The sequence below is a fragment of the Crocodylus siamensis genome, chromosome 2 (assembly GCF_052110815.1).
Source record: "Crocodylus siamensis isolate JL-2025a chromosome 2, ASM5211081v1, whole genome shotgun sequence".
Lineage (NCBI taxonomy): Eukaryota > Metazoa > Chordata > Crocodylia > Crocodylidae > Crocodylus > Crocodylus siamensis.
Genome location: NC_143396.1, coordinates 74,076,034 through 74,095,017, shown reverse-complemented (window position 1 = coordinate 74,095,017; position 18,984 = coordinate 74,076,034). Strand labels below are relative to the sequence as shown.

Here is an 18,984-nt window from a genome sequence, read left to right as displayed (position 1 = left end):
ATTCATGCTGCCCACTGGACTTTTGATGTATTTTTAAAAACAATGAGGGGCATGGAACATTCTTAATACAAACAACCACAACTTAAAGGAAAAGAAGAGAAAGGCCTTAGAGTCTTCTCTGACAAATCTATCTTCCAATGTATTTGGTGTCTGCATTGTGTATTTAGGCCCATGCTTAACTTTGCTCATTAGCAGTAGCAATTGAAATGTAATTTTTTGCAGAAGTGGAGTATTAACCTGTAAACGCCTTCAGGCAGTAACTGTGTCTTCCTATAACAAATAGTTTGTGCAGCAATAATAATAAAAGAGATAAGATCATAGATACTCTGTCCAAGTTTGCAGATGACACTAAGCTATGGGGCGAAGTGGACACGCTGGAGGGCAGGGAGCAGCTGCAAGCAGACCTGGACAGGTTAGACAAGTGGGCAGAAAACAACAGAATGCAGTTCAACAAGGAGAAATGCAAAGTGCTGCATCTAGGGAGAAAAAATGTCCAGCACACCTACAGCCTAGGAAATGACCTGCTGGGTGGCACGGAAGTGGAAAGGGATCTTGGAGTCCTAGTGGACTCCAAGATGAACATGAGTCGGCAGTGTGACGAAACCATCATAAAGGCCAATGGCACTTTATCGTGCATCAGCAGATGCATGACAAATAGGTCCAAGGAGGTGATACTTCCCCTCTATCGGGCGCTGGTCAGACCGCAGCTGGAGTACTGCGTGCAATTCTGGGCGCCGCACTTCACGAAGGATGCGGATAACCTGGAGAGGGTCCAGAGAAGGGCCACTCGTATGGTTAAGGGCCTACAGGCCAAGCCCTACGAGGAGAGACTAGAGAAACTGGACCTTTTCAGCCTCCGCAAGAGAAGGTTGAGAGGCGACCTGGTGGCTGCCTATAAGTTCATCAGGGGGACACAGAAGGGAATTGGTGAGTATTTATTCACCAAGGCCCCCCCGGGGGTTACAAGAAATAATGGCCACAAGCTAGAAGAGAGCAGATTTAGATTGGATATTAGGAGGAACTTCTTCACAGTTTGAGTGGCCAAGGTCTGGAACGGGCTCCCAAGGGAGGTGGTGCTCTCCCCTACCCTGGGGGTCTTCAAGCGAAGGTTAGATGTGTATCTAGCTGGGGTATTGTAGGCCCAGCACTCTTTCCTGCTTATGCAGGGGGTCGGACTCGATGATCTATTGAGGTCCCTTCCGACCCTAGCATCTATGAATCTATACCTTAGGCACTCTGCCCGAGACCATGAAGGGCCACCTCTATTCAAAAACTGTTATTATGGAAGATAAATTCCAAACTCTGACAACACCTTGACCTCTATGAATATCACTGATATTGAGGTCAAGTTGTAAGACTGCCAACTCAGAGACGTCAGTGCATAAAACCATGACAGCAAAAACAATAATAATAGCTTTGGGTAAAATCATACTCCCTGCCAAAATCAGGTGTGCCACAATTTTCTGTAATAATGGCCCCAAATGTAATGCTGTTGTAAGTTGCAGAGTCTCACTATATCACTGTAGACTATTTAATTTTTGAATACTAGTTAAGTAGGAACTAAAAGACACAGTCAAATCTGGATAAACATAGTAAATGGCAGGCTGTATCTTATTTTAGTTCATTGCTATCTATGCATTGAATCAGCTTTTTGAAGATTTTTACCCAGGACTGATTAATATGTAAATTTGCTAAGAGCAAGAGGAGGATAGGGAGACAAGCACCAGGTACCAGATCCTGCTCTGGGAAGGTAAGTGAGCCAGGGCTGCCTGTGTTTTTGGCTTGCTCAGTGTTTGTTTGGTGCGCCATGTGTTTGGTTGTTTGCTCTGAGGAGCTAGGAGTGCTGCTAGCTGGGTTATTGTTCCTCGTGTCTGACAACAGCCCTAATAAGGGGGTGGAGCCAGTCTAGGCCCAGGAGGGTATAAAGGGAGGCTCCCCAAGCAGCCAGGGAGTGAACAAACTAGGGCAGCAAACAGTGTAGTTCATAAGTCAGTGTGCTACCCCCACCTCTTTGAAGGGAACCCTTTCAGGTAAGTTTTTTAATTAAGATTAACTAATCTACATAATTAGTGCGAGTAGCTAAAACTCAGCAGTTAGACCAATACTTAAGCCCTTTATTTAAATAGGGTCTGGAGTGAGGGGGAGTTGAATGGGTGTTCATCCAGAAACTCTTTCTCACCTTCCTTGGTGAGAGGAAGCAGGTTAGGAGACCTTTTGGGGACTAAGGATCAGTGAACAGGCTAGCTTACAGAAGAGTTTGCTAGGGAAGGTCTGCTTGGAAAGGGGTAGAAAGAGAGAGGTAGAGACCCAGAGAAATGGCTGGAGAATGTTGCAATGCTAGAGTCACTGCTACTGCCATGTAATCTTCTGTTTGTACCTGTGAGATGTCTGTCTAGGCAGGATTGCTTACTACGGGACTTCCATTCAGGTCCTTGTTTGGCACTATGGAGACCACGGCTTGCAGGTTCCTTTCAGTGACAGCCAGATGGGGGAGTCCCTGTAATGTGAGCGTTGCCTCCTAGTGGCGCCCCTCGGGGAACAAGCAAGAGAGCTACAAAAGGAGGTGGTGAGGCTGTGAGCATTCTCCTTCCATGAGGACTTAATCAATTTGATGCTGAAGGAGTCTTTCCTCCACAGGCCTAGAGATCTGTCAGTGGCAGCATTAGAGATGGAAGAGGATGATGGACACTGGAAGCCTGTGACCTCTGGCAGTAAGCAGAAGTCTTCATCTCCACCTGCAGCAGTTTGCCTGGAGATCAAATATGGAACCCTAGCAACAGGAGGAGGAGCATGTTCCACTAGTAGAGGAGGGTAGGCCAGGCATCCCTAAGGTTGGGAAGATTGAGGTGACTGCCACCACAGGAAGCAATGCGTGGTAGTGGTTGAGGACTCCCTTCTCCAGGGGGCAGAGGCATCCATCTGCTGGCCTGACCTGTTGTTTTGGGAGACCTGCTGCTTCTCCAGAACCCATATCCAAGATGTCACAAAGGGATTCCTGAGATTCAACCAGCCCTCTAATTACTACTGTGTAGGCCCCAGTGATACTGCCAAGGTTATAGCTCTCTATTGCTGCTGACCAATCATAGGTGGAGTCCCACCAGGTCTCCATAATTCCTACGAGGTCATAATCATTTTCGCATAGGAGAAGGGCCAGTTCCTCATGCTTATTTCTCAAGCTCCTGGTGTTTGTATACAGGCAGTTAAGTCTGCCATGAGAAGCCCAATGTTTCCCTGAGGGGTGAAGCAGGACTTTTCCTTGGGCTGTCTCCCTTGGGCTGCCCAAATTATTGGTAGTACAGCTCACACGATGGGCCAGAACTGTTAGTAGATCGCCCATCCCCCAGTGTTCTCAGTTTAAAGCCCTGTCAACAAAGTCAGCCATTCTGGCCGAAAAGAGCTGCTTCCCTTTCCAGGTGAGGTGGAGGCCATCCCTTCCCAACAGTCTGCTGGCTCTGACGTGTGGACCATGGTCGAGGAAGCCAACCCCCTCGCAATGGCACCATCGCTGGATTCTTCTATTCATCTTGCCAATGCACCTATCCCTCTGGAGCCCATGTCCTGCAACAGGGAGGATGGAAGAGAAAACTATCTGTGCCCCCAGACCCTTGAGCCTAGCTCCCAGAGCCCTGTAGTCATGCATGACCCAGCCTGGACTTCTCCATTATATCAAATCGATTTTTAACTTGCTGGCCAGGAAGGCTTGATTTAATCATTGTTTTCTACAAATAGTGCATTCTTGCTGTTTGATATCCTCTACTCATTGAACTTCTTGAAACTTTGCACTTTTAGGGAGAAGTACAGGCTGGACTCTGTACACAAGAGGACCGATGGGTAGGTAATCAGGTCTGTTATCTCTCATCTCCATGTACTGCTGTTAACAAGGATGTTATCTCTGGAGAGAGAATCCCAGTTTGAAAACTGAAACTAAGCATTACAGAGATGCTTAATGGGATCTTCTAAACTGAGTGCTGCATCTTTAATCTGTACTAATCTATAAAGGAGTCTCTGGGAACCCCGTAAGCTTGGGCCCCTAATATAGTCCATGGCCTGTTGTGACCTATTTATAATTTTTTTCTAAAATGATTACATGAGTATATTGTCTCATAGTATATAATTAGAAGTTGTAATCCCTATTCTATGATGATATCTTTGAGCTTTAACATATCTTAAATTAAAACTATATATAGGTTAATTATTTTTAAAAGCATCTGAAAACATAGTATTTTTATTAAAGAAATTTGATTCAGGTTGGGTTTTTTTTAAATCAACCCTGCTCTAAGCCAAAGAAAATTTTGAAGTTATGACATGAATTAAGGAGCCTCGAACTACAGGCTTATTCCAGGTGCTACTGTGCACTAATGGATGGCCTAGAAAGGGCCAAGGATCTCTCCCAAGGGTCAGCCCAGCTACCTTGGAGAAAAGTTCCAAAATACTAGAGTGAAGAGGGCAACTAATCTGCATCAGCATAAATATATAACAGGAGTCAAGGAATTGGTTTTTGCCATTGTTTATAGTATATAATATACACGTATCCCTGAGACTTCCCTGGTGAATTATGCTGCTTATGGAAATCACTTTTATAGCATATGCAAAAATATGTACATGGGGAAACAAAGAGCAAGCAAGACCATAATTCGGCATTTGTGTATAGATTTCTTAGGTTCTGCTATGATCTACTGTCCTGGTATCAAGCTGTCCCTGCATTCAGAAGTGGTGCCTCTGAATCTCACTCCGTTCTTGGGAAGAAGAGAAGCCGAAGTAACATTCTCATAATACTTTCAGATGGAAGTATTCACACTGAAGTCAGTAATGAAGTCTATAATTGATCTAATTTCCTTTAGGAGTCAGGGTAGTCTATCCAAGAGCAATTTCTCAACTTCATCATTAGTCTTCAAACAAGGGCATGAAACAGATACAGATGCTCAAAGATCCACCAGAATGTCAGTCTAGTGGCACACTATAATTATGTTCCTTGGAAGGTTAACAGAATATTCCCGACATGTTCATACTGCATAATATTAAGACTGAGGAAGCCAATATAAATGAGGGGTCTGAGGAATGGAAATGAGAGATGACACCAGAGGTCTATGACAAAGCTGAGGGATAACGCAGCAGCCCATGGGAGTAAGTCCCCTAGCCAACCATTTTGCAAGAGTAAGGAAAAGCATTACAGATAAATGGTGATAGACTGTGTAATGTGAAATGGATTAGACTTCATAAGCAGATCATTAAAGTTAACCTGACAGTTTGATAAGAAACAGCTTCTTACCAGTTCTTTAACTGTTAGTCTTCAAAACATGTGCACGTACATATTCCATGGTGCTTTTTCCTTCAGAGTTCAGCCTTACAGGGATTGTAGTGTAAAGTAACTGAGGAAGCTGTAACAACTCTGCCCCCTTTAGGTCTTCAGTGAAAGGCGCAAGTCCAAGCTGTGCTACCCTCATAAGCCTTTTAATAATAGGTTCTAACTCAGGTGCACTAGACACACACATCTCTCACTGGAATATATTGGTACACACACACATACCTCCCTTACAAAAGTTAAATGTCCATTTCTTTTTATTCAAGTGCTCCTACACATTAGCTCATTGGTTACCAGGCATTGTTCTTGCTGGTTGTAAGGTTTCAGTGGCAACATGGATTTTTCAAAGAAGATATCAGATCTAGAGGAGCATATGATGGCACAACGGTTGGTAAAAATATAAGTGAATGGATGAGCATGCTGTTGCCTTGCAAATGTCTAATTGGAAAAGCTACAGAAGAGACAGTGAACACTCAGCTTGCTTGGTGGTTTTATTCTGGATATGTTGTAACAGGATTTCTGCAAAGGGTAGTTCATTGTGATTTTTTTTTTATTTTAACTTTTTGCCATAAATAGCCCAGGTGATGCTCTGAAGTCCTTTATTCTGCAAATGTAGAACAAAAGGGAAGTGTATATTCCTAGCATATAGTTTCTCCTTGACTTGACTTGATGGGGGAAAATAGCATGGTACGTTAACTGTCTGATTAAGATGTAAATTTGAAACTACCTTGGCTATAAACTTGCAATGGACGTAAAAGTAACTTGTTTTTGAAATGCTGTGTTGTGTATCTGCCACCCTGAGAAGATTTCCTACCACCCTGGTGAAAGTTATAGTGATTAGGAAAGTCACAATGGCAAATAAATATGACAGAAGAACAGATGGACTGTAAGCTTCAAAGAGACACATTAGGAAATTTGGTCGTTTCGCCAGATGACAAAGCCACCATATTTAACAATTTCTTTGCCTCCATTTTCCTGAGCAGGGACCGGAACAGTCACCCCCCCACGGGGCCCTCCTCAGGCCCCAGGGGAGGCACACCTAGACCAAGGGTTAGTGAAGAACTAGTTAGGGAACTTCTGGAGGGACTGGATGTATTCAAGTCAGCTGGTCCAGATGATCTCCACCCTAGAGTGCCAAGGGAATTGGCTGAGGTCGTTGCAGGACGCCTGGCATGGCTCTACAAGCACTCGTGGTACTCTGGTGTGGTGCCAGAGGACTGGAAGAGGGCCAGCGTGGTTCCCATCTTCAAAAAGGGCCCGGGAAACGATAAGCCAGCTAGTCTTACCTTGATCCTCGGCAAGCTTTTTGAGAGAATTATGCTGGTGCGTATCCACGAGGGGCCAGCAGGGGAGATCATGCTTAGGGGCAACCAACAAGGGTTCATTAGTGGCAGGTCCTGTCAGACCAACCTGGTGGCCTTCTATGACCAGATCACCAAATCATTAGATGCAGGGGTAGCAGTGGACATAGTCTTCCTGGACTTTTGGAAGGCCTTCGACACTGTCTCTCACCCTGTTCTCATTAAGAAACTGGGGGACTGTGGTGTCGATGCCCACACAGTCAAATGGGTCGCCAACTGGCTGGAGGGCCACCCCCAGAGAGTGGTGGTGGACGGGTCATTTTCGACCTGGAGGGATTGTGGGCAGTGGGGTTCCGCAGGGCTCGGTCCTCAGGCTCGCACTGTTCAACATCTTCATCAGTGACTTGGACGAGGGGGTAAAAAGCACCCTGTTCAAATTTGCTGATGACACTAAGATGTGGGGCGGATGTGGGCATGCTAGAAGGGAAGAATAGACTGCAATCGGACGTAGACAGGTTACAAGGGTGGGCAGATGAGAATAGGATGGGATTCAACACTGACAAGTGCAAAATGATGCACCTGGGGAAGAACAACCGGCACCATACCTGTTTGGGGAACTCCCTTCTTGTCAGTACAGAGGCGGAAAAGGATCTTGGAGTCATCATTGACTCCAAGATGAACATGGGCCGACAGTGTGGGGAGGTAGTCAGGAAGGTCAACCGTACCTTGTCATGCATCCACAGATGCATCTCGAGCAGGTCCAAGGAGGTGATCCTCCCCCTCTGTGCAGCACTGGTCAGGCCACAGCTGCATCCAGTTCTGGGCACTGCACTTCAAGAGGGATGTGGACAACATGGAGAGGGTCCAGAGGAGGGCCACTCGCATGATCAGGGGCAGCAGGGCAGGCCTTATGAGGACAGGCTATGGGACCTGAACCTGTTCAGCCTCCAAAAGAGAAGGCTGAGGGGGGATCTAGTGGCCTGTTACAAACTAGTCAGGGGGGATCAGCAGGCACTGGGGAAGTCCCTGTTCCCCCGAGCACTACCAGGAGTGACCAGGAATAATGGTTACAAGCTGGCAGAGGGTAGATTTAGGCTAGATATCAGGAGGCGCTACTTCACTGTCAGGGCGGCTAGGATCTGGAACCAACTTCCAAGAGAAGTGGTGCAGGCTCCTATCCTGGGGGTCTTTAAGAGGAGGCTAGATGTACACCTTGCTGGGGTCATTTGACCCCAGTATTCGTTCCTGCCATGGCAGGGGGTCGGACTAGATGATCTACTTAGGTCCCTTCCGACCCTAGAAACTATGAGACCCAAAAGTGTTGTGCGCCACAAGGAGGAATGAACTCCTTAATAGGAGGAGAAATTCAAATCAATCACCTGAAAAATATTGCAACTGTGGGATGTGAGAGAACTTCATGGCCTTATATTGGAGGGTAGGTAGTTGAAATAGCAGGTAATCCAAAATGCCCTCCATAGGCAAAGGGAGCAATCTATTAATTGGGTCCAAATTAAAAACATTTTCATTTGGACAGGTAGCCATTCTGCTGTAGCCTTTTTACTCTTTCAGAAACCTGTCTTGAACCTGCTGAGAGTCATCCTTCTCAAAATGGGTTTGCTATTCAATCTTCAGGGTCTGGGATGTAGGCTTTCCATGCTGGGATTTAGGACATGATAAAGATCTTAAGAATTGCATCCTGTACTAGTGACAATTTGTGAAGGGGCTGAACTGACAATATTTAAATGTCACAGGACCATATTGTGTTGGCTGTGCTAGAACTAATAGGATGATCTTGGCATGATCCAGTTTTATTTTTAGATGCACTTTTTTAATTGGGGCTTCAAATGCAAAAGCTTCAAACGTATAGGAGTAAGAAGGAACCCATGGAAAAGGTTCCTGGCACTTAGTAAATGAGGTAAATGATTCCCAAAAGGAGGAATGGAAAGAGGAATGCAAATGAATAGTACTCTGATTCTGATGAAGCAGTGAATTAGACTATTTGAAAGTATAAGGTAGCTAAAGCAAAGCTAAAACTGAAGCTGTTGGATGTCTCTCATGGGATTTGCAATGCTTCTTGCCTGGGTTGACTTGAAGCTTGCCAGTATAGCTGTTGAGGCTCATGATGTCATTCTCTTGGGACTAAAGCATCAGAGGAATATGCTCACTCTGCACTTGGTAGCGGGTACAGATTTTCTAAGCAAAGGATGTCTTCTAGAACCTTTATAGGTCACACATGAGGATTTGGCTGTGGACATCTATTTGAGAAAGATGGCTCTTCACAGAAAGTGCTGTATGATAAATAGAGGGAGCTGGCAGATTCATGTAGGCAAATAAAAGTCCTGTATTTCATCTCTTTAGTGTTCAGGGCCAGAGGTGGGGTGTATATATTTTTGTTTCCATCAGTCTCTAAGATGCAACTCTGGATTTTCAGTTCTTTTCTAAAAAGACTTGCAGATCTTGCATTTTTTCCTAAGGTAATCCAAGAATTTATTATGCTTACCCATCACTTGTGGGTATAACAGCTTCACAAGGAGGTCTGGAGTATCTGCACAGTTTTACACAGTTTTACTATATCAAAGAAAATACCATAGGACTTTAGGGAAAACAATATTTTTTCCTGGCTCATTCTTTGTAAAACTACTGTATATCATAATTAACAAGCTCTGTAAACTATTTGCATGTAAAAGAGTATTGCTAAGAATGAGAGCACCATGAGCCCCTGTTGGGACCCAGTAGACTTGGGGAAGCCAGAAGCCCCCAGACAAGACCTCACGGCCTGATCAACCAGTGAAGTTGCATTCGCAATATCTTGGGGTGGTGAGCATCTGCTTTGACTAGCTACAGTATTAAATTGTAACTGCTGAAAATGCTTTATTCCTAATTTAGAATTGTATTTGCTAAGAGCTTAATAAATTGGTTTTGGTTGGTTGGAATTAACACCTGGAATTTGGTTGGAATTAACACCCCAAATAATGTTACTAGACATAACATTTCAGGCAAATTGAAATGTTCCAAAAGACAGTGGAGGTGGTGACAAGGTAGCAAGGAAGGTTTGTGTATGTGCGCCCCTTATACTTTTGCCCAGAGGCATGAGTATGTATAGAATGCATGGTCTGTTCACACATGTGCTTTTATATTTTTATGGCTTTAATTGCACTTTTTTCCTAGGGCTTCTTCCTCAAATAACTGCCACAGTAAGACATAATGGTATTGGTAGACGTAGAACAGTAAAAGTGCATCTTCTTAGCTTTCAGAGCTCAGGAGGACTAATGTTGGGTTCAGTAGTATGGCTGATAATCATAACATTTTCTGTGTCTTTATCAGGGAAATACTAAACAAATTCAGGTTCTGAATTTCTTTAATTCTGCTGACAGTGGACCTTGTGTTGGAAAGGATAGGAACATGGTTTTACCTATCCATTACCTGTCAGCTTTAGCATGATATATGGTTGGAAATGGAAATTAGTACCCACCAGCTGCCATTTATAAGTTGTCTACATAGGGAAAGCAAGAAGGAAATATTAAGGTTTGTTTATTTTATTTTTTCAACTTATAGAGCTTGCTTATCTCCATGTATTTCTAGGCATAAAAATAACAGAAATTTAGAAACACTTAAAATAATAAAACCAAACTGACAAACTCAACAATACTCTTGATAAACTCTTGTTTCAGGTATATCAAGCAGTTATAAAGTATAAATACGATTAAAGTTAACCTTAACAGCACTACAGTTAGTTAGTAAGTGTACAGTTAATTAGTAAGTGTTAAGCTGAAGCTGTCTGTACAATCATTTCCCAGAGTATTAGCACACACCATTTTACTCAGTGGTATTAGCACCTTGGCACCAAGTTACTGAATGGCTCCAAAGAGTTATGTTGCAACTCCTGGTGTCAAAGACTTATTAAATGAATATGTAAAGGCTGTCTTTTGCCCAGAAGTTCTTCATGTGAAACATACAGTATACAGACAAAAACAGAATTATTATTTGATCTCTAAAAGTGAATTGCTACTTTTATCTATACTGCAAGAAATTCTTCAGTATTGTTGGCAACTGAAGTTGAGGAACCAGATGCAGTCTAGCTCTTCCTATGTAATTTCTGATGCACAGTCGGCAGAGCTGGCAAAGGGAACACGGAGTAGCTGCAAACAGACAAGAGATAATTCAGCAAATGCAATACTCAGTTTTTGCAAATGTTCACAACATAGAGCATAGTTTATATTATTTTGGAATCCTTCATACGTAATGCAATTTTTTTATAAATGCTTTATCAGTCTTACTGACCTTAAACAGTATTTTCTCTCTATGGTGTGTTGCTGAATAAAAATTAGGCAACTCAAACTTGACTAAAGATCAAACCAACAGGAAAAATTTAGGGTTAGACAAGGATTTGTATGAGATGGCTTGGAGAGGGATGATCCTGCCACAAGCAGGGGATTGGACTGAATGACCTCTGAACCTTGTAGCCCTACTCTTCTATGATTCTATATTAGCTTTGGAGGAATAAAATATAAAATCTGATTCTATCAAGTCTTTCATACATATACTATTCAATGATAACACATAACGGATCGTTTTAAAGCTGCATGTGACTATCAATAATAAATTATCTTTATTTTTTTAAAGCACACTCTTCTATGGCCACTTACGCTCTTCTGTGGCCACTTATAAGTTTATCAGGGGTGACCACCAGTATCTGTGGCAATGTTTGTTCACCAGAGCGCCCCAAGGGATGACGAGGTCGAACGGTCACAAACTCCTGCAAGACCGTTTCAGGCTGGACATAAGGAAGAATTTCTTTACTGTCCAAGCCCCCAAGGTCTGGAACAGTCTGCCAGCAGAGGTGGTTCAAGCACCTACACTGAACACCTTCAAGAGTAAATTGGATGCTTATCTTGCTGGGATCCTATGACCCCAGCTGACTTCCTGCCCTTTGGGCAGGGGGCTGGACTCGATGATCTCCCGAGGTCCCTTGCAGCCCCAATGTCTATGAAATCTTCTCATAATCTAAACAACAAATGCAACTACTGAGGAATAGATTTCTAACCCACACACTGGAACAGAACTGTAAAATATAGTTTTAAAATAAACAAGATTTTTGTCTCTGTCACTGGTTCCTAAACTTTCTGGCCTAACAATCCACTGAAAGCCCACAAAATTTCTAACGGATCAACAGGCATCATTGGATCATAGGAAAGTAGAGCTACAAAGGGTCTCATGATGGCATCTAGTCCAACCTTCTGCTCGAGGCAGGATCATCCTGACTACACTCTTCCATCCAAGTATCTGTCTAATCGGCTCTTGAAAGCTTCCAAGCATGGATATTTCACAACTTCTCTAGGTAGCCTGTTCCAATGCTTGACCATCCTCAGAGTCTAAAAGTTCTTCCTAATCTCCAACCTAAATTTCCTCTGCTCCAGTTTAAGGCCATTGCTCTTAGCCTTTTCTGTGTGGCCATAGGGGACACAACTATCTCCATTCTCTTTATAATTATCCTTCAGGGCTTTGCAGACTGTTGTTAAATGCCCTGTCAGTCCTCTCTTCTCCAGACTAAATAACCCTAGTTTTTTTACCTTTTCCTCATAAAACATGCTTCCCAGGCCTCTAATCATTTTCACTGCTCCCTGGTGGGCTCCTTCCAATCTTTCCATATTTTTCTTAAAATGTGGGACCCCAAACTGAACACAGTATACATGGTAAGGCTTCACCAGTGCTGAAGAAAGTGAGAGAATCACTTCTCTTTATTTGCAAGCACACTCTTGTTAATACAACCCAGTGTGCTGTTTGTTTGTTTCTTTGTTTGTTTTGCTTTTTTGCAAGAAGAGCATGTTGGTTCGTATTTAGTTTATGGTCCACTGCAACCTAGCCAGTCATTTCCTCATTTGTACTTGTGCACACAGTTCTTCTGTCCCAAGTGCAAGAATTTTGAATTTCATTTGATCGTGGACCATTTTTCTAGTTTATCTAGGTCATTTTGAATCTTCATTTGTAGACCATGGACTTGCAGACCACAAGTAGTCTATGAATCCATTTGAGAACTAGTGATTTAAAATACATGGCAATAAATGTAGTTCAAATAGCATTTTTTTTTTTTTTTACAGGAGATTGAAGGTACATTCCAGGATGTATATTTTCTTTTAAAATGGGTAAGCAATACACACATCCATTAAACTAATATTCTGCTTGTCAACAAAGTCAGAAAAGGCTCAGGTAGTAGAATAAAAATCTTTGAAACAGGAGGCCCAAAGTCTGTGCACAAAAGCGCATAAAGAATTGCATATGTACGTAGGCTAGACATCATTCACGATCATGCCTGAACTTTACATAGCTGGATACAAATGGTTAGTCTGGTTTCAAATTTAGTTACACAAATCCTTGCAGAGCCTAGACTTCCTATTTTGAGAATGTGCCCTGATGGTGATCTTTCGTTGCCATCCAAGTAGTGTAACAAGCAGTGGGCAACCAGGGCATCATCCCTGGATGCCAACTTAGAGAGGGAACAAGAATAGCACTTGCCACTGGTGCCACAGTCAGCACAGCTCATACCACTGTTACTGCTACCAGAGGACAGAGTCTGGTAGTTAAGCCCCTGAGTTACCCTAACTTTTCCTCAAACTGTTGCTTTAGATACAGTTAAAACATCCAAGTAGTTCTGTAAGCAAATGGCACATTGGCCATAAATTGAAATTGCTAGTCTTTATTGGCTTGTGTCACCACCTGCTAAACATATGAGGCCAGATCTTCAACTAGTTTAAATTCCAGTGGAGTTCCATGAACATATCAGGATGTAGCTTGGGTTTTAAAAAATATATATTACATAGCTGGAGATTAAATGAATATTTATTTTTTCAAATGAAATATCAAATAGTATTAACAGTATTATCACTCTGTCAGAGGACAAAAGGTATCAAATTATGAAAAAAGTGTTTTATATCACTTACCTTCGTAGAGAAGCAACGTTCTCTCCACCAAACTTCTTGGAGGAGCTAAATCTATAGGCCTTTCAAAATCTGTGTTCCTGGCATTAATGTCTGCACCAAATTCAAGAAGTAAGTTCACTATCTCTGCACTGGGTTGTTGAGCAGCTGCATGTAGTGGAGTATCCAAATGCTTTCCTTTCTGTACATTAGCACCTTTGTACGTATGCATATAGGAAAGAGAAAGAAATAGATTAAGGTGTCCTGCGCTAAAAGGCAATCTTTACAAACCTGGTTCAAGATTTTTTTTAAAAAATGAGTGCTGGTATTCCTCTTGGGAACACTTGTATAATGTCCAGAATTAAAATAATTCTGACCACCTAAGTCATGGTCAGTATGAGCTACTGGCTGAGACATAAGTAATATTTTGGCCCCTAAAAGTAGATGTAGGAGCCTACCTTAAGGCATCTATTTTTTAAAACAACCCAGATCTTTGATCATATTTAATAAATTCTCTAATGGATCAAAAACTTAGTGGTTGGTCTTGAATACCCATAAAGCGATACTGTTTTGCCACGCACTGTTGTTTAGTGTCCACATCTATTCAGTTAAAATGCAAAAAACTGTCAAGTCTATTGAAAATTATCTAGTCACATCTGTGATCCTTGTATATAGTCTTTAATTCCCATATACTTGTGCTATGCATTTTTGTATTCTAAAGTGAGTTTCACCAGAAGAAAATGCCTTAAAATTAAAGGAAGTAAGTCATAGGAACTCAGTTTTAAAGAAAAGTTGCTCTGTAGTTCAGTACACTATGAATCTACTTCTTAAACTGTATTTTATAGCATATGCTAAAAAAATAACTGCTCGGTATTAACTGTCTTCTGTATAAATACCCATTTCATGTGAACCATACAAAAGCTGTAACCTATCTTGACCTGTTCTTATTTTTTGCTCATTTTAACTGTTTTAAGAACATCTAAAGTTTCCTTCAATAAGGATCAAACACAATTTGAAACTAAAATCACATTTCTGTATTTTCTCCTCTCCTTTGAGTCTTTGTTCATGCTGTTATAGTTCTATGGTCTCCCATATGTAGAAACTTGTGCATGGTGATGAAACAACCTCAGTCCTGGTCTAGCAAGGCTTCCTAAGGACTTGGCTACATGGAGAGGCTATATTAAACCCAGGAAGGGTGTACAATTATAGCAGAATAATTGGTTTTGTTCACCTCCCACAAAAAAAAGTTAATCAAAATGGAAAAACAAGGACAAGACTGTTAAAATATTTGTCTGCTCTGGTATATTAATCAAAAATTGCCATTCTGCTTTTTTTTCCAAATAGGAAGTGTGGGTGTGTGTTTGGGGGGGAGGGGAGGGATGGTCACTAGTCCTAAAAATATTTGCAACCATCCCCATACTGTACACCAATTATCACAATGTTTCCTCTGACAAATCTTTTTGAAAAAATGGTTAATGGAATACAATTAACATTAAAGCAGTATAACAAAAGGAGATTTTAGCTGTTTGACTAAGGAGAGTTTATTTACCACAAAATATTAATATTTTGTGAGTTTATATAGTAAAGACATACCTGCATAAAGAAGCTTTCGAATACAATGGATCTGCTGTGAAACACAAGCTACATACAGAGGTGTTCCCAAATGAGGTAGTTCTTGGTCAACATCTATACCCCAAGATATCAGCACCTCCAGGCATTCACTATGACCTGCCAAGAGAGTAAGAAATTCTGCATATCTCTTCATTAAGATACTCCATCTATGAAACCTGATGCATTTCTTAATGTACAATTCCATTTATCAATAGCTCTGAGTATGTTCAGAAGCTAATTTCTTACCTCTACTGGCTGCTTCATGAATTGGTGAAGGGAGACATGACTCCCACTGTGCTTTGGCACCATACTCCAACAAAAGCTCTGCACAAGATGCACTGCCTCTTGAGCATGCATTAAATAAGGGTGTCACTCCATCAATTGTTGTAGCATTTACCTAGAAGATAAAGATATGTCCAACAATGAGACCGACATAAGTGTGTGTGCTCTTCCGTGATGACATTTTAAACTAAGGTACAGTTGAAATATGCTTGATGAATCAAGAAATACACTGTTTAACATAACATAGCTTTACTCCACTTGGCCCCTCTCTGTTCTAATCTTCCCACCACACTTTTCATCTATGGAAGCAAGTTTGCTATTATGCTGGGTGGACCGAATTTGAGAAAACAGTTCACCTGGAACACTATAAATTCCAAAAACCCACAGTTGGGCATCTACATATATACAAAGGTACTAAGTTCTCAGTGACTTAGAAGCTCTAGAATAGATTATTCACTCCATTAAAATTCTCTTATTGCTCACTCAAGAACATTCCTTGTTGCAGCTGTAAAAGCTCTTAAATTAGCCAGCAGTCCCAAAGAGGTAATGTTCTTTGTGCTTCAAAGAAACCTCAATTACCATTTGCGTTGATATATTAAAAAAATACATTTTTTATAAAGCTCTTCGTGGTTTTACTAATTTTCCCATTTTAAGTAGAGGAAATATCTCTAAAACCGGGAAGACTGCTCACCTCATAAATATCATGGTACTATCATGATCTTCTATTTGGTTTCTGGACACACACACACACACACACACACACACACACACACACACACACACACACACACACACACACACACACACACACACACACACACACACACACACACACACACACACACACACACACACACACACACACACACTCTTTTCCCCCTTTTTCTTAATTCTGTCTTCTCTCTCTGTTATCTCTCACCCATTCATTTCCTTTGTTGCATGATTTGCTGACTTTCAAAAGATTCAATTTAATCAACTAATAATCTAAAAACAAAAACGCAAACTCACTGTCATTAACAAAGCATATGAGCATGTTAGGGAGAGAGAATATGGAGAGGCTGGGAGAGAAAAAAAGAATTCAAGGAATATGTCCTTTACAATCACGCCGTTAATATGACCAAGGCCAGCACTATACTTCATATAAGCGTAAGGGTACTTACATTTGCTCCTGCTTCAAGAAGAATTCTTGCACAGCCTACGTGATCTCCTAGGCAGGCCTCATGCAGTGGAGTGACTTGGTCAATTGTCAGAATATCTACATTGTAGCCCTAAATAGAATATAAACCATGTACAAGGAAAAATAAAAAACAATTCAAAACCATGAAGTCTTTTTCTACAATGGGTTGTATACAAAAGTGAACACAAAAGACTTGAGGCATACATAACCTTCCATCAGCCAATTTAGAAAACCACAAGAGAGTTTACTTGAAAAGCTTTGTTTAATGGCTTGAGCTTCAGGTTTGAAATGTGTGGGCTTCCTAGCTACCTAAACTTAAACTTCAGAAGAATTAAGCACTTTTGTCTTTTGAGACTGATAAAAGAACTGACCTCTATGCAATTTTAAGATTCTTAAGAACTGATACCCCATCTTTATTGGCTTATACCACACTTTATCCACAGTACTGTGTACCACTCAGACATGCGACTGCCACATAAGTAGTTTGCTAGTTTTGCATTCTGTACCTTTGCTATTGGAAAACATAATTGGTTTGTCTTTATACTTTTTTATTATTATGGTTGCTGTGCATAAGGGTCAACCTCAGTGAGTTTCTCTCAGTAACTCCTGAGGCTTTTTTCCTGATCAATAGACAGGTTGATTGTTCTGTTTAGGCTATACTTCCCCTTGATTAATTCTATACTCCCTTGTTAAGTTCTAGGTCACTGGTTTTCAGTCCTTTTGGACTCAAGGCATCTTTTTGCCTACATTAAAATTACAGAGACATTCTTATGCTGAAAAAGACCACACCAACTCAGAATATTTCTCACAGTATTGCTACGGACAGATATTACACATAAACTGGTTTAAGTGATCGGAAACTGGTTTAAACCTGTAACAGAACAGATGTTCAGTGTACATAAACCAGTCTGAAAATTAATGAAACCTGTTTGAAATAAATCTGGCTGAATATAGTATCAAACTTAACTGATTTGGGTAAAACCAGTTTATGCAATGTCTGTTCCAAAACCCCTTGCTGGTTTAAGCTATCCCAGCACGTTTTCTGGGCTGGGCGGGACTCTGCTTCACAGCAGGGCTGGCCTCTCCCCTCTGCTCCCTGGCTGCAGCTCCAGCAGAGACTTGCAGGCACAGCAGCAGCTACTTGGCTTCCTCTTGCTTTCCACTTCCCCCCACCACTCCCTGCTAAGCAACCACCCCCTGTCCCCTCTCAGCATTAGATAGCAGACGACATGCTGGCTACAGTCCATGCTATGACAAACAGCAGTGTTGGCGTAGGGCTTTTTGGAGCTAATCAACAGCTCAGCTGGTAATGTCCCTCTGTTCCTTCTTTGTTTAAGAAGAGCTTGAACTAATGATAGAATCTGTTTGTTTTCTGGTGGGGTGATAAATGCTGATAACAGAGCTGATAAATTCTCTGTTATCCAGGAGGGGAGGGGAGACTCCTCCCTAATCTTGCCTGGGTTTGGCCACACCCCGCTCAACTCAGCACTGTGGAAGGGAAGCTTCTAGCCTGAGCCACAGCAGACATGTGTCGGCATGTCTGGGATGTCTGTGCACTTACAAAGTGATTTAGCCTAACCAGGTTAGACTAATCTACAAAGGTGGAATCAATTCAGGCGCAGGCTTTTTGAATGCCTGTCCCTAGCCTATCTGGTTCTAGGTATAGCATTGACTAAAACTGGTGCACCAACTGGACCCCTCTGAGAAATATTTCTTTTGCAACTATTGCTTTAAAATTCTTTTTGAATAAGCATGGGATTTTCCAGGGAACCCTACACAGTTGAATATTACACAACACAGATAGATCCCTGATATCAGTTTTCAAAATCTATTTTCTTCTCCAGCAGAAGTTCCATTATCTCTTGCACCTTATGGCAAAGTACAGATGGTCAAAAAGCCCATGGCTGAGTTGATTCAATCTTCACAGGTTAGTCTAAGCTGCATAGATTGAACTGATAAATAAATGAACAGACATTCACTTTTGATTCTGGAAATGCAGCCAACATGCCTGCAGTGGCCCAGGACAGAAGCTGGGGGATGCCAGCTCCCTTGGCTGGAGCAGACAGCTTGGAGCAAGGCTAATCCACACACTCCACGAGAGGGGGTTTGAAGGGGGGTATGCAAAGCATCCTGGGATGCTGGGGGACTATGAGAATTTAAATCTGAAGGGGATTTGAGACAGAAGTTCCAATTAAACCTAGATCAGTTAAGTCTGATACTACATCTATCCAGGTTTCTCTTGAACAGTTTCAGCCATGTTGAAAGCAATTTATGTGCACTGAATTTCTGTTGTGTTACAGACTTGAACCAGTTTCCAATCACTTATACCAGTTTAAGTGTAATTTCTGTCCCTAGCCTATGTGGGTGCAGAGGATGAGGCTGGATATGCCCCCTGGT

The 18,984-nt window shown here is 41.9% G+C and overlaps 1 protein-coding gene across 4 annotated transcripts in view; it reads right to left on the bottom strand.

The window, feature by feature from the left end:
• Positions 1-4,491: 4,491 nt before the first annotated feature.
• Positions 4,492-18,984, bottom strand: part of ASB5 (ankyrin repeat and SOCS box containing 5) — a 78,784-nt gene continuing 64,291 nt past the window's right edge. For all 4 annotated transcript variants that reach the window (XM_090036153.1, XM_090036152.1, XM_090036154.1 and 1 more), the window contains 5 exons: positions 16,571-16,678; positions 15,375-15,525; positions 15,111-15,245; positions 13,542-13,733; positions 4,492-10,742 (listed from right to left, as the gene is read on the bottom strand). In XM_090036153.1, coding sequence (XP_089892279.1) covers positions 10,615-10,742; positions 13,542-13,733; positions 15,111-15,245; positions 15,375-15,525; positions 16,571-16,678 — 714 coding nt within the window. In that variant the 3' untranslated portion in view covers positions 4,492-10,614. The remainder of the gene's footprint in view (positions 10,743-13,541; positions 13,734-15,110; positions 15,246-15,374; positions 15,526-16,570; positions 16,679-18,984) is intronic.